This window comes from Macaca thibetana, chromosome 2 (genome assembly GCF_024542745.1).
Source record: "Macaca thibetana thibetana isolate TM-01 chromosome 2, ASM2454274v1, whole genome shotgun sequence".
Lineage (NCBI taxonomy): Eukaryota > Metazoa > Chordata > Mammalia > Primates > Cercopithecidae > Macaca > Macaca thibetana.
In genome coordinates this window covers 1,402,606-1,429,652 of record NC_065579.1, presented here as the reverse complement: position 1 = coordinate 1,429,652, position 27,047 = coordinate 1,402,606, and the positions used below count along the sequence as shown (strand labels likewise).

Genomic DNA, 27,047 nt, shown 5'->3' with positions numbered 1-27,047 from the left:
TCAAGCGATTCTCCTGCCTCAGCCTCCTGAGTAGCTGGGATCACAGGTGCGTGCCACCACGCCCGCTAATTTTTCTAGTTTTAGTAGAGACAGGGTTTCACCATGTTGGCCAGGCTGGTCTCGAACCCCTGACTGCAAGTGATCCACCCACCTCGGCCTCCAAAAGTGCTGGGACTACAGGTGCACGCCACCACGCCTGGCTAATTTTTTTTTTTTTTTTGATTTTTAATAGAAGTGGGGTTTCACCATGTTGGCCAGGCTGGTCTCAAACTCCTGACCTCAGGTGATCTGCCCGCTTCGTCCTCCCAAAGTGCTGGGACTACAGGTGTGAGCCCGACCTCACAGCTGCTTCTCACACGGCACCTAGACGCAGAGGCCTCCTGCTCTCCTGCTGCGGGGTTTTCAGTCAGGTTAGGCTGGGTGGTGAGAAGAGTCAGAGCGGAATGAAGGACATGCTGGTGGGAGAGTGTGGTACGATGGGCAGGAAGAGGACAAGGCAGGCAGAAGCAGCCTGGGAAGAACCTGGAAGATGGGCACTGGCAAGAAAAGTGGTGGGCAGGCCCCAGAAATGAGTTAGAGAACCCCAGGCTCTGGCCAGGTCCGTGGCTCACACCTGTAATCCCAGCACTTTGGGAGGCCAAAGTGGGTGGATCACCTGAGGTCAGGAGTTTGAGAGCAGCCTGGCCAATATGGTGAAACCCCATCTCTACTAAGAATACAAAAAAATTAGCCGGGCATGGTGACAGGCGCCTGTAGTCCCAGCTGCTCGGGAGGCTGAGGGAGGAGAATGGCTTGAACCTGGGAGGCGGGGGTTGCAGTGAGCCGAGATTGCGCCACCGCACTCCAGCCTGGGCGACAGAGCTAGACATCGTTTCAAAATAAATAAATACATAATTTAAAAAGCAGGGAATGCACCCTAAGTCTCTTTCCTTCCTTTTTTTTTTTTTTTTTTTTTTTTTTTTTGAGACGGAGTCTCGCTGTGTCCCCAGGCCGGAGTGCAGTGGCTTGATCTCGGCTCACCGCAGGCTGCGCCTCCCGGGTTCAATAGCTTACTCTGCCTCGGCCTCCGGAGCAGCGGGGCTTACAGGCGCCGCCACCACGCCCGGCTAACGTTTGTACTTTTAGCAGAGAGGGTTTCACCACGTTGGCCAGGCTGGTCTTGACCTCCTCCTGACTCTGGTGACCCGCCCGCCTCGGCCTCCCCAAATGATGGGATTACACGCGTGAGTCCCCGCTCCCGGCCGCCGCAATGATTTTTGCACCAACCTAATACCTCAGGTCCAAGAGCCTCAGGCCCCGCGTCTATTTCCTCCGACCGCTGAGCGGCCGATACCGCCCAAGGCTGGCGGAAGCGTCCGGACCCGCGACCAGTTCCCGCCCAGCAGCTGGTGCGCAGGCGCGGGAAGGGCGGGGCGGGGCTGGCGGCGGGGCGGGGAGGGGCGGAGCGGGGCGGGGCCGGGCTGGCGGCGGGGCGGGGCTGGCGGCGGGGCGGGGCCGGGCTGGCGGCGGGGCGGGGCCGGGGCGGGGCCGGGGCGGGGCGGGGCGGGGCGGGGCGGGGCGGGGCGGGGCGCTCGCGGGCTTCAGCCAGGCCGGAAGGCGGCCTTGTTGCTCTGGAGACGCTTTCCCAGCTGCCGGCGGCTGCCGCAACCCGCCAGGCCTTCGTCGCGAGCGACGCCCGGACCGAGAAGCCCCGGCCATGGCCACGTCCACCGGGGTGTCCTTCTTGGTGGGCGACGGGGTGCCCGAGGCTGAGAAGAACTCGGAGCCGGAGAACACCTATATTCTGCGGCCTGTTTTCCAGCAGAGGCGGGTAGAGGACGGGCTGTGGCGGGGCGACCTCGAGCGCGCTGGTCTGAGGGGCGGAGCTCGCCTGGGACCTGGGCCACGGAAGGAGCGCGGGGGACGCGCGGGGTCTGCGGGGCGGGGGGCGCGAGGCGGGAGGGCGGCCCCGCTCTGACGTCCGGACGGCCCTCCCGCCGCAGGGGACCCCACCCGCGGCCACAGTGTTGGGGCGCCGGGCGCGTCTTAGGGTGGCGCCGCGGGAATGGTTGGCCCTGGGAAACCCAGGATGGCGTCCCGAGTAAGGAGATGGGTGGAATAGGGGCAGGAGGCCATCGCGTGGGATGCCGTTCAGCCGTGATTCGAGGGTTACCGTGTGCGCACGGGTGCCAGGATGGGCTCCCTCCCGGCGCGGGAGCTGCATGTGTGCAAAGTCCTACCAGGCGGGATCCGGAGGCCCTTAGACCACCGCACGGAGACCTTCCCGGGATTAAGGCTCACGGGCCAGAGCAGAGGGCACTCAGCTGGGTCTGTAACGTCGCTCACTTTACACACTCACGGACACAGATTTAAAAACACGATCCAGTCTCCTCTGTTGTTTGAAACCGGATTGCTGAATCTGATGCTTGGCAAATATGGAAACCAGGAGTTTTGATTATAATGTGATACAAATTTCTTTGTTTATTTTTATTCTTTTGGTAACTCACAGAAAAAGTGATACAAATTTCATACAGAAATTTTCCCTTGGGTAGAATGAACACAGAAAAAGATATGCTTAGTTATCTTGGGAAAAGGTTCTGAATACTCAGAATGCCATTCTGCCGTATTTTTTATTTTATTTATTTTATTTTATTTTGTGAAAGTGTGCAGAACAAGATTGACAACAAATATATATTTTGTTTTGAGGGAGAGGGGAGTATGAGAAGCTCATTACTGGATGTATTGAGTTGCCTAATAAACTTCCAGATGGAGCATCAGTTGGAATGTGTTGAAGTTCAGTGCAGGTCCAGGTTGAAGATACACATGTGGCCTATGATTTGTCTTAATTTGTTTATATTTTATAATAAAAAATATCAAAAAGGATTAAGTGGTACTAATGACAGATGGGAGAAGTTGAGGTGTGAAGGTAAGCTGGGGTTTTGGAGTCACCGACTAGATGTTCACAGATTTTTCCATTCAGGTTCAGGCCCTCTGTGGTGAAAGACTGTATCCATGCTGTGCTCAAGGAGGAACTGGCAAATGCTCAATATTCTCCAGAAGAAATGCCTCAGCTCACAAAACATTTATCAGAAAACATTAAAGATAAATTAAAAGGTAATCATGCTGATAACGGGAAATGACTCATTCTCTTCAAAGACTCAGTGTTACCCATTTGCCCCCTTGTCCATCTTTAAACAAAGGACATTGGGGCCAGGTATGGTGGCTGGCGCCTGTAAACCCAACGCTTTAGCATGCCAAGGCAGGATTGCGTGAGTTCTGGAGTTCAACACCAGCCTGGGCAACATGGTGAGACCTCATGTCGTTTGTTTGTTTGTTTGTTTGTTTTTGAGACAGAGTTTCACTCTTGTTGCCCAGGCTGGAGTGTAATGGTGCGTTCTCAGCTCACTGCAACCTCTGCCTCCCGGGTTCTAGCGATTCTCCTGTCTCAGCCTCCCGAGTAGCCGGGATTACAGGCATGCGCCACCACGCCTGACTAATTTTGTATATTTAGGAGAGACGGGGTTTTTCCATGTTGGTCAGGCTGGTCTCGAACTCCCGACCTCAGGTGATCCACCCGCCTCGGCCTCCCAAAGTGCTGGGATTACAGACGTGAGCCACTACACCTGGCCGACCTCATGTCTATTAAAAAGCAAAATAAAGGCCGGGCGCGGTGGCTCACACCTGTAATCCCAGCACTTTGGGAGGCTGAGGCGGGTGGATCACGAGGTCAGGAGACCGAGACCATTCTGGGTTAACACGGTGAAACCCCATCTCTACTAAAAGTACAAAAAATAAGCTGGGCGCGGTGGCGGCGCCTGTAGTCCCAGCTACTTGGGAGGCTGAGGCAGGAGAATCACCTGAACGTGGGAGGTGGAGGTTGCAGTGAGCTGAGATTGTGCCACTGCACTCCAGCCTGGGTGACAGAGCGAGACTCTGTCTCAAAAAAAAAAAAAAAAAAAAAAGCAAAATTAAAAAAATTAAACATCTCTATTAAAAATAAAAACTTAAATAGAATGTTAGCTGTGGATTCTATCAAATACAACTTCTTCTGTGTCTTGTCTTCTCTAATTATTTGGTGACTTTTACTCATGTAAGTTTTTACAGATGGTGAGAAAGAGTGAAGATGTGGAATAAAACATTACAGGGAACCACTGTCCAAAAAATCTTAGTATTCAGAAAGGCCAGAAAGTACAGGGACGCCTTTCCCCTTATTTCTTGGTTGTTTCTTCCCCCAAGCTGTCAGTTCCTCAGCCTCACATTTAGTACCCGCAGTCCATCTCTCCTCCCTCATCCTTAACTACTTCCCTTACTCAGCCCTCCACTACCCGCAGTCCATCCCTCCTCCCTCATCCTTAACTACGTCCCTTACTCAGCCCTCCACCCTACCAAACTACATCTGTAGAGCATATTTTGTGCTTTTCCTACCCTGTTCTCTTTGTCTCTCTGTCTGTTTTGTTTCGTTTTTGAAATAGGGTCTTGCTTTTTTGCCCAGGGTGGAGTGCAGTGGCGTGAACATGGGTCACTGCAGCCTTGACCTCCTGGCTCAAGTGATCCTCCCCTCTTGGCCTCCCAAGTAGCTGGGTCTACAGGCTTGTGCCACCATGCTTAGCTAATTTTTTAAGTTTTAAATTGTTTGTAGAGATGGTGTCTTGCCTGTGCCCTGGCTGATCTTGAGCTCCTGGCCGCAAGTGATTCTCCCACCTCGGCCTCTCAACGTGCTGGAATGACAGGCGTGAGCCACTGCACCTGGTCTCTCTTGTTAATGATGTTATGCCATCTGAAAAGTTCTTTTTTTTTTAAATCTTTTTGAGACAGAGTCTCGCTCTGTTGCCCAGGCTGGAGTGCAGTGTTGTGATCTCAGCTCACTGCAACCTCCTCCTCCTGGGCTCAAGTGATCCTCCTGCCTCAGCCTCCCAAGCAGCTGGAATTTCAAGCATGCACCACCACACGTGGCTAATTTTGTATTTTTAGTAGAGACAAGGTTTCACCATGTTGGCCAGGCTGGTCTTGAACTCCTGACCCTCAAGAGTTCCGCATGCCTTGGCCTCCCAACGTGCTGGGATTACAGGTGTGAGCCACCGTGCCTGTCCTATTTCTATCTGCTCTTCTTGGAAGACACCATTTTTTGAAGGGAAGGAATATCTTCATAAAAGTAATACATGCTCATTGTAATAAACCTAGACCATACAAAAAAGTATCCATAAAGTTTTTTTTTGAGATGGGAGTTTTGCTCTTGTTGCCCAGGCTGGAGTGCAGTGGCGTGATCTCAGCTCAGTGCAAACTCCATCTCCCAGGTTCAAGTGATTCTCCTGACTCAGCGTCCAGAGTAGCTGGGATTACAGGCATGTGCCACCACGCCCGGCTAATTTTTGTATTTTTAGTAGAGACGGGGTTTCTCCTTGTTGGTCAGGCTGATCTCGAACTCCCGACCTCAGGTGATCCATCCACCTCGGCCTCCCAAAGTGCTGGGATTACAGACATGAGCCACTGCGCCTGGGCCCTTAAAGTTTTAAAATATTAACCAAAGGCAGTTACTATTTAATATTTGTGTTTACTGTTTTTTCTGAATTTGTTTTAAGTTTTAGAAATTAAAAAATACAGAAAAGTACAAAGAAGAAAATAGCAATCCTGTGTATTTCCATCACCCAGGATTAACTGCTGTTAGTATATTAGCATTTTTGTTTTTAGACTTTTGAATGAAGGTTCATTGTTAAGATTTTTTGTAAAAAATGGTACACATTCATTATACAAAATTTAAACACTAGAAAAATAAAATGAGAAAAATCACCTGAATGCCACCACCAATAAACAATCATTAATATTGGTCAGGCACAGTGGCTCATGCCTATAATTCCAGTACTTTTGGAGGCCGAGGCGGGCAGATCTCTTGAGCCCAGGAGTTCAAGACTGTTCTGGCCAACATGGCAAAATCCTGTCTCTTACAAAAAATACAAAAATTAGCCAGGCTGGTGGTGTGCACCTGTAGTCCCAGCTACTTGGGTGGCTAAGGTGTAAGGATCACCTGAGCCCAGGGACAGAGATTGCAGTGAGCCAAGATCATGCCACTGTGCTATAACCTGGGCGACAGAGTGAGACTCTCTCAAAAAAAAAAAAAAACTAGGCGAACATTACAACAGACTTCTTTTCTACATTTTATATATATATATGGACAAATGACAATGGGATATTGTAGACCTGTTTCCCATAGTCATATCATATTCATTCTGTAACTGGATCAGTTTTCTCCTGTTTAGTCCCTTGACCATGTCATTTTCATGGTTGAGTTCTTGATTTCTTTTCTTTTTTTGAGACAGAGTCTTTCTCTGTCACTCAGGCTGGAGGGCAGTGGTGTGACTTCAGATCACTGCAGCCTCGGCCTCTGAAGTAGCTGGGAAGAGTTCTTTATTTCAGCTCTTAGATGATGAGATCTTGTCGTAAGTTGTTTTCAGAAAGGACTCCGAAATGCTGTCTTCCCTGGGTTCTTTCGTGTTTGAGAGCGCCTGCCTTTTGCCTTTAAAGTAGAATATACTATGGGCCAGGCGCGGTGGCTTATGCTGGTAATCCCGGTGCTTTGGGAGGCGGAGCCAGGCGGATCACCTGAGGTCAGGAGTTTGAGACCAGCCTGGCCAACATGCTGAAACCTTGTCTCTACTAAAAATACAAAAATTAGCCGGGCATGGTAGTGGGCACCTGTAATCCCAGTTCCTTGGGAGGCTGAGGCAGGAGAATCACTTGAACCTGGGAGGCAGAGTCTGCAGTGAGCCAAGATAGTGCCACTGTACTCCAGCCTGGGCAACAGAGCGAGACTCCATCCCCCTTTTCATCTGTTTATGTTGCTTAATAACCTGACTGAGGCCGGGCGCGGTGCCTCACGCCTGTAATCCCAGCACTTCGGGAGGCCAAGGCGGGCGGATCGCCTGAGCTCAGGAGTTCGAGAACCACCCTGGGCAACATGGTGTAACTTCGACTCTACTAAAAGACAAAAAATTAGCCAGGTGTGGTGGTGCACCCCTGTAGTCCCAGCTACTTGGGAGACTGAGGCAGGAGAATTGCTTGAACCCAGAAGGTGGAGGTTGCAGTGAATTGAGATCGCATCGCTGCAGTCCAGCCTGGGCGACTTAGGGAGACCCTGTCTCCAAAAAAACAAAAACGAAACAAAACAGGCCAGGTGAGGTGGCTCATACCTGTAATCCCAGCACTTTAGGAGGCCAAGGTGGGTGGGTCACTTGAGGTCAGGAGTTCGAGACCAGCCTGGGCAACATAGTGAAACCCTGTCTCTACTAAAATACAAAATTTAGCTGGGCGTGGTGGTGTGTGCCTGTAATCCCAGCTACTTGGGAGGCTGAGGCACGAGAATCGCTTGAATCTGGGAGGTGGAGGTTTCAGTGAGCGGAGATCTCGCCATTGCGCTCCAGCCTGGGCGACAAGAGCAAAACTCTGTCTCCAAAAAAAAAAAAAAAAAAAAATCCATAACCTGATTGAGTTCTTGTTTCACTGAGTTTATAAGCTTACATTGTTCTAGTATTGTGAGGTAAATGTGAGGAATAACTCTTTGTTCGTTGATTTGTAGTATTTTCTAGGTTGATTTTTTTCTTTCTTTTCTTTTATTTTTTTTTTGACGAAGTTTCGGTCTTGTTTCCCAGGCTGGTGTGCAATGGTGCGATCTTGACTCAATGCAACCTCTGGCTCCCGGGTTCAAGCGATTCTCCTGCCTCAGCCTCCCAAGTAGCTGGGATTACAGGCCTGCACCACCATGCCCCGCTAATGTTGTACTTTTAGTAGAGATGGAGTTTCTCCAGGTTGATCACCGTGCCCAGTCAAATTTTTTCTGTTACACAACTCCCTCCCTCCCTTCCTTCCACTTGAAGTTTCTTTCTTTTCTTAAATATTTTTTGAAAAATTATTTTGTGGACCGGGTGCGATAGCTCATGCCTGTAATCCCAGCACTTTGGGAGGCTGAGGCAGATGGATCACCTGAGGTCGGGAGTTTGAGACCAGCATGACCAACATGGAGAAACCCCATCTCTACTAAAAATACAAAATTAACTGGGTGTGGTGGTGCATGCCTGTAATCCTATCTACTCGGGAGGCTGAGGCAGGAGAATTGCTTGAACCCGGGAGGCGGAGTTTGCGGTGAGCTAAGATCGCGCTATTGCACTTCAGCCTGGGCAACAAGAGTGAAACTCTGTCTCAAAAAAAAAAAAAAGTTTTGTGGAGATGGTGGTCTTGTCATGCTGCCTAGGCTGGTCTTGAACTCCTGGCCTCAAGAGATCCTCCTACCTCAGCCTCCAAAAGTGCTGGGATTACAGACGTGAGCCACGGCACCCAGCAGTAGCTTGTTCTTCTTTGTTACTCTTTTGTTTTTGCGACTGCATCTTTGTTTATTGCCATTTGGCTGCATTTCATTTTGTGGTGGCCATACATCATAATTGCTCTGATACGATGTGGGGATTTTTCATTGCTCTGATATGATGGGGGAGATTTTTAGTTGCTCTGATATGAATGGGGGGATTTTTTTTTTTTTTTTTTTTTTTTTTTGAGACGGAGTCTTGCTCTGTCACCCAGGCTGGAGTGCAGTGGCCGGATCTCAGCTCACTGCAAGCTCCTCCTCTTGGGTTCACGGCAGGAGAATGGGGGGATTTTTAATTGCTGTGATATGATGGGGGGGATTTTTAATTGCTGTGATATGATGGGGGGATTTTTAATTGCTGTGATATGATGGGGGGGATTTTTAATTGCTGTGATATGATGTGGGGATTTTTAATTGCTGTGATATGATGTGGGGATTTTTCATTGCTCTGATATGATGTGGGGATTTTTCATTGCTCTGATATGATGTGGGGATTTTTCATTGCTCTGATATGATGTGGGGATTTTTCATTGCTCTGATATGATGTGGGGATTTTTCATTGCTCTGATATGATGGGGGGATTTTAAATTGCTGTGATATGATGGGGGGATTTTTAATTGCTGTGATATGATGGGGGGATTTTTAATTGCTCTGATATGATGGGGGGTATTTTTAATTGCTGTGATATGATGGGGGGATTTTTAATTGCTCTGATATGATGTGGGGATTTTTCATTGCTCTGATATGATGGGGGGTATTTTTAATTGCTGTGATATGATGTGGGGGATTTTTAATTGCTCTGATATGATGGGGGGATTTTTAATTGCTGTGATATGATGTGGGTTTTTTTTTAAGTTCCTCTCCCCACCATATCTGAGACTCAGATTTTCCCCTCAGAACTGTGATTTAAGGGTTGGGTATTTATTATTCTAGACACATTTCTGTAGGATTCGGAATTGGTGAGAGAAAGGAGGAAGCTCCGCTGAGTTGTGTGCAGTGTTTTTCAAAAACTACTTGGACTCTGTCTTTTAGGATTTTGTTAAACACTCTGTATTAGGCTCATGCCCCACATGGGAGATCGCTGTAGTCTTCAGATGGTCCAGTTTACAATGGAATCTTGGAACCTGTATGTTCATCAGAGAGAGCTGGCTCTGTTTCAGCTTCGCTTATTTCACTTTTTTTTTTTTTTGTTTAAAAAAACTTTCCACTATTCCTCGGTCAAAAAAGTAGAAAGATTTAAAAATGCCCATTCCGTTTTTTTCTCTTCAGAGTTGCTGTTAGTGATAATTTTCAGGATTTTGCTGCTTTAGAATGTAGTTTCTGGGGTAAACAGCTACATGGTGCTGGATCACCTCATTTTGCTCTGGAATCTTCATTTTTTTTCTTGTCTGTCTGACCGAACAGCTTACAGTTTTCTGGCGATCCCATGCCTTCCTGCTGTGCACATGCCCCTCCGTCTTAGGCGTGCGGAGAGATGGGGCTGACCCTTCCTGCTGTGCACGCGCCCCTCCGTCTCAGGCGTGCAGAGAGATGGGGCTGACCTGGTCCCCTCTCACTCAAGGCTCAGCTTATTGGCCGGCCACATCCTCCAAGAAGTCTTCTCCAGTGATTTCTTGCCACTGCCCAGGCAGAGGAACTGCCCCCACTGGCTCTGTGTTCCTGGTGTACATCATGCATGCCACTCCTTGAATTATAAGCATATTGCATTCTCAATTTATTTTTCTATTTCCTTTTCTTTTTCTTTCTTCTTTTTGGAGGTGGAGTTTTGCCCTTGTCGCCCAGACTGGAGAGCAGTGGTGCGATCTTGGCTCACTGCAACCTCTGCCTCCCAGGTTCAAGAAATTCTTCTGCCTCAGCCTCCCAAGTAGCCGGGATTACAGGCACCTGCCACCATGGCTGGCTAATGTTTATATTTTTTAATAGAGACGGGGTTTAACCACGTTGGCCAGGCTGGTCTCAAACTCCTGGCCTCAGGTGATCCACCGGCCTCGGCCTCCGAGAGTGCTGAGATTACAGGCGTGAGCCACCGTGCCGGGCCTATTTTTCTATTGTCCTTTGAGTTCTTTACTACTGTGAGTTCTTTAAGGCGAGAAAAACGTCGTCTTTATTTCTCTGTCTTGAAGGTTCAGCTCAGTAGCTGACTTACAGCAGGGAAAGGAAGGAGGGAGGTTTATTGAGGGACTAGTATGGTTCAGCTCAGTAGCTGATTTACAGTAGGGGAAAAAGGAAGGAAGGAGGTTTATTGAGGGACTAGTATTTAACAGCACTGTTTAGATGCTTTAGATTACTATATCTGGTCACGCGCAGTGGCTCATGCCTGTAATCCCAGCACTTTGGGAGGCCAAGGTGAGTGGATCACCTGAGGTCAGGAGTTCGAGACCAGCCTGGGCAACATGGTGAAACGCCTTTTCTACTAAAAATACAAAAATTAGCCGGGTGTGGTGGCGCATACCTGTAGTCCCAGCTACTGAGGAGGCTGAGGTAGGAAAATCACTTGAACCCGGGAGACAGAGGTTGCGGTGAGCCGAGATCTCGCCACTGCACTCCAGCCTGGGCAACAGAGCGAGACTCCATCTCAAAAAAATAAATACAAAGATACTACTATATCTTATCTAACCTTGTAACAACCCTGGGAGGTAGGTACTGATATTCCCGTTTAATGAGGGGACTTAAACTGGAAAGTTAAATCACTTTCTAAGGTTATACACCTGGTGAGTTACAGTTAGGGTCTGTCTTCATGTCTTCCTGACTCCCAGGCTTACCATCATATTCATTAAGTACTTGTGGATTGAATGTTTTTGTCCATTTCTAGGCAAAGTTGTCTTCAATAAGTAATTTTACTACATATTTGCTTATAAACAACCTTATTTTTTCTTTCTAGAAATGGGATTTGACCGATACAAAATGGTGGTGCAAGTAGTGATTGGAGAACAAAGAGGTGAAGGAGTATTGTGAGTAGCTGGATTTTTCCTTCTTGTTTTATTCATCTATATTACGAGGTATCTGTCCTTTTGACAATTCAGTAAGAGTGTCTTTATAAGAGTGAGGGGGGCCTGGTGCGGTGGGTCACACCTGTAATCCCAGCACTTTGGGAGGCTGAGGCGGGCGGATCACCTGAGGTCAGGAGTTCAAGACCAGCCTGGCCAACATGGTGAAACCCCGTCTTTACTAAAAATACAAAAATTAGCTGGGTGTGATGGCACACACCTGTAATCCCAGCTACTCAGGAGGCTGAGGCAAGAGAATTGCTTGAACCCAGGAGGCAGAGGTTGCAGTGAGCCAAGATCATGCCATTGCACTCCAGCCTGGGTGACAAAGTGAGACTCTGTCTCAAAAATACATAAGTAAAATATCTTTATTATCTCTAAAATATTGTCAGTCCTTAATATCATAAAATATGCCGTTATTGTTCAGATATCCTAGATTGCCTCATATATGTATATATACGTTTTCTTTCTTTTCTTTTTTTTTTTTGTTCAAAGAGACAGGGTCTCATTTTGTCACCCAGGCTGGTGTGCAGTGGCACTATCACAGCTCATTGTAGCCTTGGCCTCCTGGGCTCAAGTGATCCTCCCACCTCAGCCTCCTGAGTAGCTGGGACTGCAGATGTGCACCACCACACCTGGCTAATTTTCTATTTATTTTTTTGCAGAGATGGGTCACACTCTGTTGGCCAGTCTGGTCTTGAACTCCTGGGCTCAGGCAGTTCACCGGCCTTGGCCTCCTAAAATGGTGGAATTACAGGTTTGACCCAACATGCCAGACCTATTATTTTCTTTTTTACAATTTTTTCAAATTAAGATTCAAATAAGGTCTACACATTGCATTTGGTTAATATGTAAATTATGATTTTTTTTTTTTTAAAGACATAGGATCTTGCTGTATTGCCCAGGCTGGAGTGCAGTGGCTATTCACAGACGTGATCATAACACACTACAGACTAGAACTCCTTGGCTCAAGTGGTCCTCCCACCTCAGCCTGCCAGGTAGCTGGGACTATAGGTGCACACCATGGCATCTGGCTTTAAATTTACTTTAATCTGTCATTTTTGCTGCCTCATTTCTCTCTTTCCTCTTTTAATCCTGCCATTTAATTTTATTTTTAAGACGGAGTCTTGCTTCCTCACCCAGGCTGGAGTGCAGTGGCATGATCTTGGCTCACTGCAACCTCTGCCTGCCAGGTTCAAGTGATTCTCCTGCCTCAGCCTCCTGAGTAGCTGGGATTACAGGTGCTCACCACCACGCCCGGGTAATTTTTGTATTTTTAGTAGAGATGGGGTTTCACCATGTTGACCAGGTTGGTCTCGAACCCCTGACCTCAGGTGATCCACCCACCTTGGCCTCCCAAAGTGCTGGGATTGCAGGTGTAAGCCACCATGCCCAGTCATTTATTTATTTATTTATTTATTTATTTATTTATTTATTTATTTATTTTCCTGCCATTTATTTGTTGAAGAAATTGGTTTGTTTGTCCTGTAGAGTTTCCTATATTCTGGCATTTGCTGATTTATATACCTATGGTATTGTTTAGTATGTCTTCTATTTCCTGTACTTCTTGAAAATAAGTAGTTAGGTCTAGTCTTAATTAGCCATAGGTTTGAGGTTGGGGAAAGACTGTTTTCTGTCATCTTATTGCATCTTCTCAGGAGGTACAAAACAGCTGGTCATCTCTTTTTACCTGGTTAAGGTTGATCGTGGAGTTCAGGTACTATCAGCTGGATCCATCTGTTATAAAGTCTCCCATCAGGGCCGGGCATGGTGGCTCACACCTGTCATCCCAGCACTTTGGGAAGCTGAGACAGGAGGATCACTTGAGCCCAGAAGTTCCAGACCAGCCTGGGCAACACAGCAAAACCCTGTCTCTACAAAAAAATACAAAAATTAGCTGGGCATGGTGGCACACGCCTGTGGTCCCAGCTACTTGAGAGGCTGAGGTGGGAGGACGGCTTGAGGTCCTCAACCCGGGAGGGTTGAGACTGCAGTGAGCCGTGATTGTGCCACTGCACTCCAGCCTGGGTGACAGAGTGAGACCCTGCCTCAGATAGATAGATAGATAGGTAGGTAGGTAGGTAGATAAGTGATTACATTGTCTTCTAGTTTCCATTGTTTCTGTTCATAAGTCAGCTGTAAGTTTTATTATTCAATTGAAGATGATGTGTTCTCTCTAGCCACTATTACTTTCTTTATATTTATTCTGCTTGGAGCTCTCAGAGTCTCTTGAATCTATGGGTTGATTTTGTTTTGTTTTTGAGATGGAGTTTTGCTCTTGTCGCCCAGGCTGGAGTGCAGTGGTGCGATCTTGGCTCACTGCACGCTCTGCCTCCTGGTTTCAAGAGATTCTCCTTCCTCAGCCTCCCAAGTAGCTGGGATTATAGGTGCCCAGCACCATGCTTGGCCTTCCAAAGTCCTGGGATTACAGGTGTGAGCCACTGCACCCAACCAGGTTGATTTTTTTTATCAGTTTGGGAAAATTCTTAGCCATTGCCTTTGTTTAAAAAAAATAGTTTTTAGGCCGGGCGTGGTGGCTCACTCCTGTAATCCCAGCACTTTGGGAGGCCGAGGCGGGCGGATCATGAGGTCAGGAGATCGAGACCATCCTGGCTAACACAGTGAAACCCCATCTCTACTAAAAATACAAAAAATTAGCCAAGCATGTTGGTGGGTGCCTGTAGTCCCAGCTACTCGGGAGGCTGAGGCAGGAGAATGTCGTGAACCCGGGAGGCAGAGCTTGCAGTGAGTGGAGATGGCGCCACTGCACTCTAGCCTGGGCGACAGAGCGAGACTCTGTCTCAAAAAAAAAAAAAATTGTTTTTGGCCATGTGCGGTGGCTCACACCAGTAATCCCAGCACTTTGGGAGACTGAGGTGCCTGGATCACTTGAGGTCAGGAGTTCGAGACCAGCCTGGCCAACCCCATGGCGAAACCCCATCTCTACTAAAATTACAAAAAATTAGCCGGGCGTGGTGGTGAGCACCTGTAACCCCAGCCACTTGGGAGGCTGAGGGAGGGGCTTGAACCTGGGAGGTGGAGGTTGCAGTGAGCTGAGATCACGTCACTGCACTCCAGCCTGGGGAACAGAGTGAGACTCTGTCTCAAAAAAAAAAAATAAAATAAAATAAAAAAATCAAGTTTTTATTTTAAAATAGTTTTAGATTTATAGAAAATTTGCAGAGTTTGCATGTACTCCACACCCAGTTTCCCCTATTACTATAAGAATGATAATTACGTTATTGAGACGGTTCTTGCTCTGTCACCCACGCTGGAGTGCAGTGGTGCCATCGTGGCTCACTGCAGCTTTGACCTCTTGGGCTTAACCAGTCCTCCTGCCTCGGCTTCCCAAAACACTGGGGTTACAGGCATGGTCTGCCGCACCTGGACTTCCTATTGTTAACATCTCCATCGAATGGAGCATTTGTTAAAATGAATGAACCAATAGCAGTCCCTGTTGTTACCATCTACATAGTGTGGAACATTTGTTAAAATCAATGAACCAATGTTGATACAGTGTTATCAAATAAAACCTTGTTCTGATTTCTTTAGTTTTTTTCCTAACGTCCTTTTTCTGCTTTAGGATTCTGTCTAGGATGCCGCATTAAATGTCTCTTTAGGCTCTTCTTGGCTGTAACAGTTTCTCAGACTTTCTTGCTTTGTATCACCTTGACATTTTTGAGGAGCACTAGTTAGGTATTTTGTAGAATGTTCCTCCATTGGGATTTTTCTGCTGATGATTAGTCTGGGGTTACAGGTTTCTGGAAGGAAGATCACAGAGGTCAAATGCCATTCTCGTCATATCATATCAATGGTACATACTGTCAGCACGACATATCACTGTTCATGTGAACTTTGACTACCTGCCTGAGGTAGTGCTTTTCAGGTTTCATCACTGTAAAGTTACTCTTTCTATAACTGCGCAGTGGGTTCACCTTGCCCTCTGCCTAGACAGAGCGGATTCAGAGGAATCGCAATGGAGAAAGAGTAATTCACGCATCGGCCTCCCCAGCATTTGAGGAGCAGAGTTTTTAAAGACGGCTCGGTGGGTTGGGGGAGCCACTGAGGGTCCAGCTTTGGCCCCTGAGAGTTTTCAGTGGATTCCTGTGTCCCACTGACTCTACTCTTGTGGGTTTCTTTGAGCACTTCCTTACTTTCTAGCACTATAAGAAGCTCCATTGTGTTCATTCCCTGCCCCAGCCCTAGAATTCAGCCGTTTCTCCAAGGAGCCCCTGTTCAGTGTGTTGGAGAATGGCATTAGAAATGAAGCTCGGGGCCCCAGCGGTGGCTGTTCTCTTTGAAAACACTGCTGCTGCTTCATCCACTCTGCTCGCTTTTTAGGACTTAGGTTACATGTGCGTTTGGTCTTTTCTCTGTATTCCATATGTCTCTTATGCTTTTTACTGATTTTTCTTTTTCCTCTCTGTGCTTCAGTTTATATATTTTTCTTTTTTGAGATGGAGTCTCGCTCTGTCACCCAGGCTGGAGTGCAGTGGTGCGACCTCGGCTCATTGCAAGCTCTGCCTCCCGGGTTTAAGCGATTCTTGTGCTTCAGCCTCCCAAGTAGCTGAGACTATGGGCATGCGACACCATGCCCAGCTAAATTTTGTATTTTTAGTAGAGATGAGGTTTCACCATGTTAGCCAGGCTGGGCTTCTCAAAGTGCTGGGATTACAGGCGTGAGCCACTGCGCCCAGCCAATTCGTATATTTTTCTATTGCTCCCCACTCTTTCTACATTTTAGTCATACTAGTTATTTTATTTTATTTTATTCTGTTTTTGAGACAGTCTCAGTCTGTCGCCCAGGCTGGAGTGCAGTGGCGCCATCTCAGCTCACTGCAGCCGCCACCTTCTGGGTTCAAGCAAGTCTCTTGCCTCAGCCTCCCGAGTAATTGGGATTACTGGTGCCCACCACCACACCCGGCTAACTTTTGTATTTTTAGTAGTGACAGGATTTCACCATGTTGACCAGGCTCATCTGAACTCCTGATCTCAAGTGATCCGCCCCCTTCAGCCTCCCAGAGTGTTGGGATTACAGGCGTGCGCCACGGCGCCCGGCCACAGCAGTGATTTGAAGGTTGTTTTATGCTTACTCTGGTGTCTGGGTCATGTGTGAGTTTGTTTCCCTTGTGTTTTTCTTGATAATCACGTAGATGACTTTGTCTCTTGGCGTGCCTAGTTTGAATCCTAGACATCGTTTAAAAGAACTGTAGACCTCCAGATGATATTATTTTCTTCCAGAAAGGATTTAACTCTTTCTTCTGCTGTGTGGGAAGAGTATTGGCTGCTTACCTTCAGGTACTGAGCTGAATTGAGGTTGGGTTACAGTTTGATCTTTTTAAAAAATTTTATTTTCTTGTGCCAGCTCATCTGAGAGTTGCGGTTTTAAAAAGGCCCTATCTTAAATTCATCATTTTTTTTTGTTTTTTTTTCTTTCTTGATACAGAGTCTCAACTCTGTTGCTCAGGCTGGAGTGCAGTAGTGCGATCTCAGCTCACTGCAACCTCCGGCTCCTGGGCTGAAGTGATCCTCCTGCTTCAGCCTCCCGAGTAGCTGGGACCATAGGCATGAGCCACCATGCCCAACTAATTTTTGTATGTTTTTGTAGAGATGGGGTTTCACCATGTTGCCCAGGCTGGTCTTGAAGTCCTTGGCTCAAGTGATTCTCCTGCCTCGGCCTCACTCTTGTTTCTTTCTTTCTTTTTTTTTTTTTTGAGAAAGAGTTTTGTTCTTGTTGCTCAGGCTAGAGTGCAATGGCACAATCTTGGTTCACCGCCACCTCAGCCTCCCGGGATCAAGTGATTCTCCTGCCTCAGCTTTCTGAGTAGCTGGGATTATAGTCGCCCACCACCAAGCCAGGCTAATTTCTGTATTTTCAGTAGAGATGGGGTTTCACCTTGTTGGCCAGGCTGGTCTCGAACTCCTGACCTCAGGTGGTCCACCCGCTTTGGCCTCCCAAACTGCTGGGATTACAGGCATGAGCCACTGTGCCCCCTTGTTTCTTAATTGTAGCCCTCCAAGTCTTTCAACCAAGAACCTCGAGTGCTCATTTGGCCTCTACAGGCCTCTACCTCCAACAGGTACTGACTTTCAGAGCTTGTCTCCTCAGCATAAAATTTTGCTCTTCATATCATAGGCTTTTTCCTTAGCGTACTAGTTTCCTGTTGCTGCTGTAACAAATTATCACAAACCCAGTGCTTAAAATGGCACAAATATATTATTTTACAGTTCTGGAGGTCAGAAATCCAAAATGGGTTTCATTGAACTGAAATGAAGATGTCAGCAGGGCTGCATTCCTTCTGGAGGCTCTAATAGAGAATCCATTTCCTTGTCTGTTCCAGTTAGAGGCCCCTGAACTCCTCAGCCCACAAGCCGTTCTCTTGTCTGTTCCAGTTAGAGGCCCCTGAACTCCTTAGCCCACAAGCCGTTTCCTCCAATTTCAAAGCCAACAGCATCTTCAACTCTCTGACTCTGACTTTTGTAAGGACCCTTGTGATTTAACTGGACCCACCTGAATAATCCAGGATAACCCCATTTCAAGACCTTAATTTAATCAAACATCTGCAAAGCCCTTTTTGCCATGTAACATAACATAGGCACAGGTTATGGGGGTTGGGACATAGACATACCTGGAGGACCATTATATTGGTCAGGACACTTAGCTTTTTAGGTTCCTACTTACAGTTTCCGGAGTCTTGCACTGTCGCCCAGGCTGGAGTGCAGTGGTTCGATCTCCGCTCACTGCAGGCTCCGCCTCCTGGGTTCCCGCCATTCTCCTGCCTCAGCCTCCTGAGTAGCTGGGTCTACAGGCTCCCCCACCACGCCCGGCTAGTTTTTTGTATTTTTAGTAGAGACGGGATTTCACCGTGTTAGCCGGGATTGTCTCGATCTCCTGACCTCATGATCTGCCCGCCTCGGCCTCCCAAAATGTTGGGATTACAGGCGTGAGCCACCGCGCCCAGCCTGAATTCAGCATGTCTTGAAAAGAAAACCTACCATGTGATAGGCTTAGTTCTACTTTTTCCTTTTTTATGGGATCTTCTTCCCTCCAGACTCTCATTTTACCTCCTTAGCTTTGTTAAGACTGCCGACTCGGCTGGGCACAGCAACTCACTCCTGTAATCCTACCACTTTCGGAAGGCCAAGGCGGGCAGATTGCCTGAGCTCAGGAGTTGGAAACCAGCCTGGGCAATATGGTGAAACCCTGTCTTTACCAAAAATACAAAAAATTAGGGCCAAGCATGGTGGCTCATGCATGTAATCCCAGCACTTTGGGAGGCCTAGGTGGGTGGATCCCTTGAGGTCAAGAGTTTGAGACCAGCCTGCCCAACATGGTGAAACCCCATCTCTACTAAAAATACAAAAATTAACTGGGCGTGGTGGCAGGCTGCTGTAATCCCAGCTACTTGGGACCTGGGGTAGGAGAATCACTTCAACCCGGGAGGTGATAGTTGCCGTGAGCCAAGATTGCGCCACTGCACTCCAGCCTGGGTGACAGAGCGAAACTCCATCTCAAAAAAAAAAAAAAAAAAAAAAAAAAAAAAAAAGCCAGGCATGGTGCTGCATGCCTGTAATCCCAGCTATTTGGGAGGCTGAGACATGAGAATTGCTTGAATCAGGGAGGCAGAGGTTGCAGTGAGCCGAGATCGTGCTGCTGCACTCTAGCCTGGGCCACAGAGCAAGACTCTGTCTTAAAGTAAAATTAATAAAAAATTTTAAGAAGTAAAGACCGCCAACTCTCCTACTAGTTTAATTTTCCCTCAGTAATTGGTTCTCTGCCTAGGCAAGGTCCAGATTCTCAGCCCTGTGCCCTGAATTGGGAAATCCCCCAGGAAAAAAGTCTGCGGCAGAATATCAGCAGATCCCCCAGGAAAAAGTCCGCGGCAGAATATCAGCAAATCCCCCAGGAAAAAGTCTGCGGCAGAATATCAGCAAATCCCCCAGGAAAAAGTCCGCGGCAGAATATCAGCTTACCTCCTACAGTTCACCTCTTTCTGGAATTTTGGCTGCTCTAGGCCTGTTTGCTTTGGCAGCTCTCTGATTCATTTTATCCAGCTTTTCTTACTGTTCTTGGTGGGAGCATTGCCTGCTACAACCTGTACCATTATGCCTCTTCCAAGTCACACCTGTAATCCCAGCACTTTGGGAGGCTGAGGCGGGCCAATTGCTTGAGCTCAGGAGTTTGAGACCAGCCTGGCCAACATGGTGAAACCCTGTCTCTTCAAAAAATACAAAAATTAGCCAGGCGTGTGTGTAGTGCACGTGTGTAATCCCAGCTACTCGGAAGGCTGAGGCAGGAGAATCACTTGAACCTGGGAGGTGAAGGTTGTGGTAAGCCGAGATTGTGCCACTGCACTCCAGCCTGGTTGACAGAGTGGGACTCCCTCTCAAAAAATTAAAATAGAAATAGAAATAGAAGTAAATAAAAGAATTGGGGTCTCACTATTTTGTATTTTTGTCTCACAAACAAAACAAAACAACTCTCGTGTTGTGTGCTTGATTCTGCTTCTTGTCATGTCTTCTCACAAGTCTTAAAATTAAGCGATTCTTGGCCAAGAAACAAATGCCAAATCGTCCCATTCTCCAGTGGATCTGGACGAAAACTGGTAATAAAATGAGGCACAACTGGAAAGGAGACATTGCCGAAAAGCCAAGCTGCGTCTGTAAGGAGCTGCACGTGAGCTGGCACATGTGTGCACGCTGTGTCAGGGCCACGGCCATCTTACCATCGCAAGCTGAAAATGTCACCACCGTCTGGACAGTTGGACGTGTTTTATTGGGAATATATTTTTTCTCTTTGTTTATATGCCCTGCGATAGTAGGCTGGGTTCAGTAATGAATATGTGAGGCCTTTTGTTTCAGGAAAAGAAAGAACCGATATAATATAAGGTATATATATATCTTTCTCTGTAGGTATGGGTTGTGAACTGCCTGGGTTCAAAGGCAAGCTTTGTCACCTAGTTGTATGACCTTGTGCACTTAATTTCTCTAATCCTCAGTTTTCACATTCACTAAATGGGTATAATTATATAGTACCTCATAGGATTCAGTGAGTTAATACACGTAAAACACTTAGACTAGTGAATGGCACAAACTGAGTGCTCAATAAGTGTTTGCATGATAAATCATACACATAGTTTAATAGAAATGTAAAACATTTGTAATTATTTATTATTATTTTTTGAGACAGAGTCTCACTCTGTCGCCAAGGCTGGAGTGCAGTGGCACGATCTCAGCTCACTGCAACCTCCACCTCCTGGGTTCAAGCGATTCTCCTGCCTCAGCCTCCCGAGTAGCTGGGATTACAGGCGTGTGCCACGACGCCCAGCCAACTTTTGTATTTTTAGTAGAGATGGGATTTCATCATGTGGCAGGCTGGTCTCAAACTCCCAGCCTCAGGTGATCCACCCACCTCAGCCTCCCAAACTGCTGGGATTACAGGTGTGAGCCACTGCGCCCGGCCTATTTTTTTCACTCAGCATTATATTGTGAATAGCTTTTCATGTTCTTGGAATTTGTTTTTTTAAGAGCCAGGGTCCTGCTGTGTCTCCCAGGCTGGAGTGCAGTGGCTGTTCACAGGTGTGATCATCACATACTACAGCCCTGGGCTCCAATGATACTTCCTGCTTCAGCCTCCTGAGTAGCTGGGACTACAGGGACACATCACTGTGTCTTGCAAAACTTTTCTTTAAGGTCTACTTAGAATTTCGTTGCCAGAAAACATCATTATTTCTTTTTTTCTTCTCTTTAAAATTCTCTCGGATCCTGAGAAATACCATAATTTCATTTACCAATCCAGTCCTACTGGGCATTTAAGTTGTTTCGATTTTTAATTGGCTTTTATTTTGACTAATTTTTTTTCTTATCCAAGAATTACAGAGAGGAGAATATCCAGTTTCGAGGGAGTTTAGCATTCTGTAGAGATATTTCTGGAGTTATAATTAGTTAGAAGACTGAATTCTAGTTCAGAGTTTGCTCCTTTTTCTGGGACTCTATAAAATGAACAGGTTGGACTAAATCTGTTGGGCTCTTTCTGTGCCTTCCTTGTCCTGTTATTGTGCAGGAGCTGAGCTCATTAAAAGTCACACACAAATCTCTAGTATTGATCCTTATAACCATTAGGCAGGGCCTGAGGCCGTCAGAGTCCCTGGCTGATCACCTCTAGTCGCAAGCAGCTTCATCTGACTCCAGTTTCTCTAGCTGACCCAGTATACTTTCTGGTACAAGCACAGTATTCTGTGGGCACCAACCTGGGAAAGGTTTGGAAGTACAGATCTGTGAGAGTGGACTAAGGAACACTTTTGCTCATGGCAGATATGTGTCGTTTAGGTCCTTGTTGGATTGTTGGTAATTCTTCATTCTTGGATTTTTTAGCATGGCTTCTCGCTGTTTCTGGGATGCTGACACTGACAACTATACTCATGATGTTTTCATGAATGTAAGTGTATTTGGAGACCTCTTTTCCCTTTCTAAGGACGTGGGTGCTGCAAGTCAAACTCCTCACTATTGATTAGGATGGAAAGACGCTGCAGTCTTAGTCATTCATCTTTGACTTCTGGATGAAATGATTTGACTGTTAGTTTTTGTGTTACTAAAGCCGAAACCTAGCGTGCTGCTTATAAGCAAGGAAACTTGCATGTTTACGTATGACATAATTTTTCATGGTTTGAATTTGTGAATAGCATATTCTTTAGTTAGCATATTATTTAAAATTATTTTTAGCCACTCCTCCATAAATCACTGTGTTCTAAAACTCAATCCTGATAATCCTTATTAAAGTAATAATTTATAACTAAAACTTTAAAATCACTTATTTGTTCATTCGAACAAATCACGCTTTGCTAAGTTGCAAACAAATTTGGATGGCAGGGATTCCATGAGCAAAGGTGATTTTTCTTTTTTTTTTTTTTTTTTTTTTTTGAGGCGGAGTTTCGCTCTGTCTCCCAGGCTGGAGTGCAGTGGCCGGATCTCAGCTCACTGCAAGCTCCGCCTCCCGGGTTTACGCCATTCTCCTGCCTCAGCCTCCCGAGTAGCTGGGACTACAGGCGCCCGCCACCTCGCCCGGCTAGTTTTTTTTTTTTGTATTTTTTAGTAGAGACGGGGTTTCACCATGTTAGCCAGGATGGTCTCGATCTCCTGACCTCGTGATCCGCCCGTCTCGGCCTCCCAAAGTGCTGGGATTACAGGCTTGAGCCACCGCGCCCGGCCGATTTTTCTTTTAGTAACAAAATTTATTACTTTATCTTAAAGTCATTTATTAAAATTAAGCAAAAATAAAGAGGAATCTTTAAAAGGAGGTTTCAGGCCGGGTGCAGTGGCTCATGTCTATAATCCCAGCACTTTGGGAGGCCAAGGAGGTCAGGAATTCGAGACCAGCTTGGCCAACATGGTGAAAGCCTGTCTCTACTAAAAATATAAAACTTTGTCGAGCGTGGTAGTGGGCGCCTGTAATCCCAGCTACTCAGGAGACTGAGGCAGGAGAATCGCTTGAACCCCGGAGGCGGAGGTTGCAGTGAGCCGAGATTGTGCCACTGTACTCCAGCCCGGAGACAGAGGGGGACTCCATCTCAAAAAAAAAAGAGAGTTTTTTTTTTTCTTTGCTTCTCGGAGTTAAAACTGCATCTTTTTTGTTTGTTTCTTTGTTTTGATAGAGTCTTGCTCTGTCGCCCAGGCTGGAGAGTGGTGGCACCATCACGGCTCACTGCAACCTCTGCCTCCCAGGTTCAAGCAATTCTCCTGCCTCAGCCTCCTGAGTACCTGGGACTACCGGTGCATGCCACCATGCTTGGCTAATTTTTGTATTTTTTAGTAGAGACAAGGTTTCACTATTTGGTCAGGCTGGTCTCCAACTCCTGACCTCAGGTGATCTGCCTGCTTTGGCCTCCCAGAGTGCTGGGATTACAGGCGTGAGCCACCGGGCCCGGCCAAAAAATGCATCTTTAGATGATACAATTCATTCATTCAGCAAATAGTTCTGAGCTCCTATTATGTGTCAGCTTCTGCACTGGAGGGGCTAGGGATAATGATGAATAAGGCAGGCACGATTTCTGCCTATTGACATCCAGTGGGGGCCACTTAATATTCAAATGAACAATATGTAATAAAGAACTTTAGGCCGGATGTGGTGGCTCACATCTGTAATCCCAGCACTCTGGGAGGCTGAGGCAGGCGGATCACCTGAGGTCAGGAGTTTAAGACCAGCCTGGCCAACATGCTGAAACCCCATCTCTGCTAAAAATATAAAAACTAGCTGGGCGTGGTGGCGGGCACCTGTAGTCCCAGCTACTTGGGAGGCTGAGGCAGGAGAATTGCTTGAACTCAGAGGGTGGAGGTTGCAGTGAGCCAGGATCGTACCACTGCACTCCAGCCTGGGCAACAGAGCAGGACTCTGTCTCAAAAAAAAAAAAAAAAAAAAAAAAAAAAAAACACTTTTTTTGGGAGATTCCAGGAAACATTAGTAGAGACAGAGGAAATGAGAGAGGAGGGCAAATCATGTGCCATTGAGCAGAAAACTGCTGTGGATAACAGGGCTCAGTCTTGTTGGAGAACTCTGGGTGGTGCTGTAGGACAGGGCCACTCACAGGGGGGTGCACAAACCAGCACCACCAGGGCCACTCACAGGGGGGTGCACAAACCAACACCACCAGGGCCACTCACGGGGGTGCACAAACCAACACCACTCTGTGACCTGTTTGTTACAGGTCCATGATGAGGTAAGCACATACATTGAGTATAAGGGTTGGTGTAGAAAATCTTACAGCAATTTGACGAAGTAATCTTTTGTGCAATGAATCTAAGAAAAAAAACTGGGGCTGTATTTTGTATGTTCTTTTTTTCCATTTCATGTTCTGAGTTATCTATTTTTATTGCATTTTACAAAAGCATCCTTCCATGAGAGACTGGAAGTTAAAAACAAAGCAGGTCCTTTATCACAGCACTGTTGTAGAACACAGTTCAGAGTTATCCACCCAAGGAGCCAGGGAGCTGGGCTAAACCAAAGAATTTTGCTTTTGGTTAATCATCAGGTAGTTGAGTTGGAATTGTTTTAACCCCATCATTACCAGGCTGGAGGTGAGGTTAGTGGTTCAGGAATTGCTGAGGCAGGTGGAAATCTTGTAAGAAGTGCCTAAAAAGTGTTTTAAGCAATTTGGGCTCTGGAAAGCATTTTGTGATTCTGAACTAAAAGATGGACGAATAAATTTTATCAATTAAGAACAAACACCCAGAGACTTTCTCTTATCCAGAATTTATGACAAGGTCCTGTTGTTCTTATTATCAGTGGTACTTATAACATAGTTTCTTGGGATGAGTAATTTTACTCATCAGTTTACTCCAAGAAACTCAAAGCATTTCATACATTATGTCTGCGATAAATCAGGAAATATGTGAATAATTATTTTATGAATATGTATTACTTAAAGTTCATTAGTTCACATTTTATTTCTACATTCAGAAAATCTAATTCTTTACCCATCCTAACCTTTTAGCAAGCAATTTTGTAGTTACCCTCAGGCAAGCAATAGCATAGCTATACTCTGGAAACCCTTCACTTCTTGAAGAAGGAAAAAGTCTTCCTGATTGAAAATTGGTGGCTGAGCGAGGTGGCTCATGCCTGTGATCCCAGCACTTTGGGAGACCAATGTGGGTGGATTGCTTGATCCCAGGAGTTCAAAACCAGCCTGGGCAACATAGCGAGACCTCATCTTTACAAATACACAAAATTAGCCCGATGTGGTGGCATGCCCCTGTGGTCCTAGCTACTCTGAAGGCTGAGTTAGGATTGCTTGAGCTCAGGAGGTCAAGGCTGCAGTGAGCCAAGATCACACCACTGCACTGCAGCCTGGGTGACAGAGCGACACCCTGTCTCAGAAAAGAAAAAACAATGGAGAGATCTGAGATGGTGTTAGTTTCGATTGCCTGTGCTGCTCTCATTCCCTCTTGAGTACTAACATTCTGGATGTGTGTGTGTGTGTGTGTTGTATTTGTTTTTTAGGACAGTTTGTTCTGCGTTGTAGCAGCATTTGGCTGTTTCTACTACTGAGTGAATCTTTGAAAAGCTGGGAAAAGACATGACCATGAAGAAATCTGAACTTTTTAATATTGTTAAATATCTTGACAAAATAAAGATGTTACTAGTTTGACAACTGAATCTGTTGTGTTTTAGGCCTTATATTTTTAATGTTTTGATTTTGTTATCCTATGTCTTTCCCTTTCCTTTCCTTTTCTTTTCTTTTCACAGTCTCGCTCTGTCGCCCAGGCTGGAGTGCGGTGGCACAATCTCGGCCCACTGCAACCTCCACCTCTTGCATTCAAGCGATTCTTCTGCCCCAGCCTCCCAAGTAGCTGGGACTACAGGCAAGTGCCACCACGCTCAGCTAATTTTTTTATTTTTACTAGAGACGGGGTTTCACTATATTGGCCAGGCTGGTCTCAAACTCCTGGCCTCATGATCCGTCCGCTTCAGCTTCCCAGAGTGCTGGGATTACAGGCGTGAGCCACTGCACCCGGCCCTACTGTGTTCTTGTTACACTTGGAACACAGAGAAAAAAGCAGAGGAAAATCCACTTCAATTGTTCAAACATAACCAATGGTAAAAAGTTTGGTATATTTTCTACCAATGGTTTTTATTTCCAAGGTTTTAAAAAAACATATAATTTTGTAACCTCATTTTTCATTTCTCATGATGTTATGAACAATTTTTATGTCATTTTATTTGCATTATGATTTTAAGATGCATGACTTAATAGCGGCATTTATTTCAATAGGTTATACCATTGTTACTTTTGCCAGTTCCTTATTGAGAGTCTGCTTATTTCTGATTTTTCACTATTATAAAAAATAAAGACATGGCTTTATTTGTGCATAAAGTTTTCCCTACATTCTTTAAAATAACTTTTGACTTTATTTATTTATATTTTCAGAGAATGGGCCTTGTTTTGTTGCCCAGGCTGGGGCACAGGGGTGGGACTCTAACTTGCTGCAGCCTTGAACTCTCAGGCTCAAGTGATCCTCCCATGTCAGCCTCCCGAGTGGCTGGGACTATAGGCACGCCAACACACATGGCTGTTTTAAAACATGTTTATTTTTATTTATTTATTTATCGAGACGGAGTCTTGCTCTGTTGCCCAGGCTGGAGTGCAGTGGTACAATCTCGGCTCACTATAACCTCTGCTTCCTGGGTTCAAGAGATTCTCCTGCCTCCTGAGTAGCTGGAATTACAGGCAGGCACCACCACGCCTGCCTAATTTTTGTATTTTTTTTTTGTAGAGATGGGGTTTTGCCATGTTGGCCAGCCTGATCTCAAACTCGTGGCCTCAAGTAATCCGCCTGCCTTGGCCTCCCCAAGTGCTGGGATTACAGGTGTGAGCCACCACAACTGGCCAGTAATTAATTTATTTTTTGAGATGGAGTCTCACTGTCACCCAGGCTGGAGTGCAGTGGCGCCATCTCAGCTCCCTGCAACCTCAGCCTCCCAGGTTCAAGTGATTCTCCTGCCTCAGCCTCCTGAGTAGCTGGGATTATAGGCATGTGCCCCCACGCCCAGCTAATTTTGTATTTTTAGTAGAGGCAGGGTTTCACCATGTTGGCCAGGCTGGTCTCGAACTCCTGACCTCATGATCCGCCCACCTCAGCCTCCCAACAGTAATTTTATTTTTTATAGAGATGAGGCCTTGCTATGTTGCCCAGGCTAGTCTTGAACTCCTGGCCTCAAGTGATCCTCCTGCTTTGGC

The 27,047-nt window shown here is 46.5% G+C and overlaps 1 protein-coding gene across 3 annotated transcripts; it reads left to right on the top strand.

Annotated features, from left to right (window-relative positions):
- The first annotated feature begins 1,546 nt into the window (after positions 1-1,546).
- On the top strand, positions 1,547-25,465 carry DYNLT2B (dynein light chain Tctex-type 2B). 3 transcript variants are annotated; one of them, XM_050779232.1, is made up of 6 exons: positions 1,547-1,806; positions 2,960-3,093; positions 11,211-11,280; positions 12,196-12,314; positions 21,691-21,754; positions 25,310-25,465. In XM_050779232.1, the coding sequence occupies exons 1-5, from the start codon at positions 1,697-1,699 to the stop codon at positions 21,750-21,752; spliced, it is 495 nt and encodes a 164-aa protein (XP_050635189.1). In that variant the 5' UTR covers positions 1,547-1,696; the 3' UTR covers positions 21,753-21,754; positions 25,310-25,465. The 3 variants fall into 3 exon arrangements, with proteins under 3 accessions (XP_050635189.1, XP_050635191.1, XP_050635190.1); XM_050779234.1 differs by lacking the exon at positions 12,196-12,314 and having other exon boundaries at positions 25,315-25,465; XM_050779233.1 differs by lacking the exon at positions 12,196-12,314.
- Positions 25,466-27,047: the final 1,582 nt, after the last annotated feature.

What these genes read in the sequence shown, in the direction of transcription:
- DYNLT2B (XM_050779232.1), top strand. Translation starts at nt 1,697, where the DNA reads ATGGCCACGTCCACCGGGGTGTCCTTCTTGGTGGGCGACGGGGTGCCC. An exon ending in CGGCCTGTTTTCCAGCAGAG is followed by an intron (nt 1,807 to 2,959) that starts GCGGGTAGAGGA and finishes TTTTCCATTCAG; the next exon opens with GTTCAGGCCCTCTGTGGTGA. An exon ending in CTCCCACCTCAGCCTGCCAG is followed by an intron (nt 12,315 to 21,690) that starts GTAGCTGGGACT and finishes TGGATTTTTTAG; the next exon opens with CATGGCTTCTCGCTGTTTCT.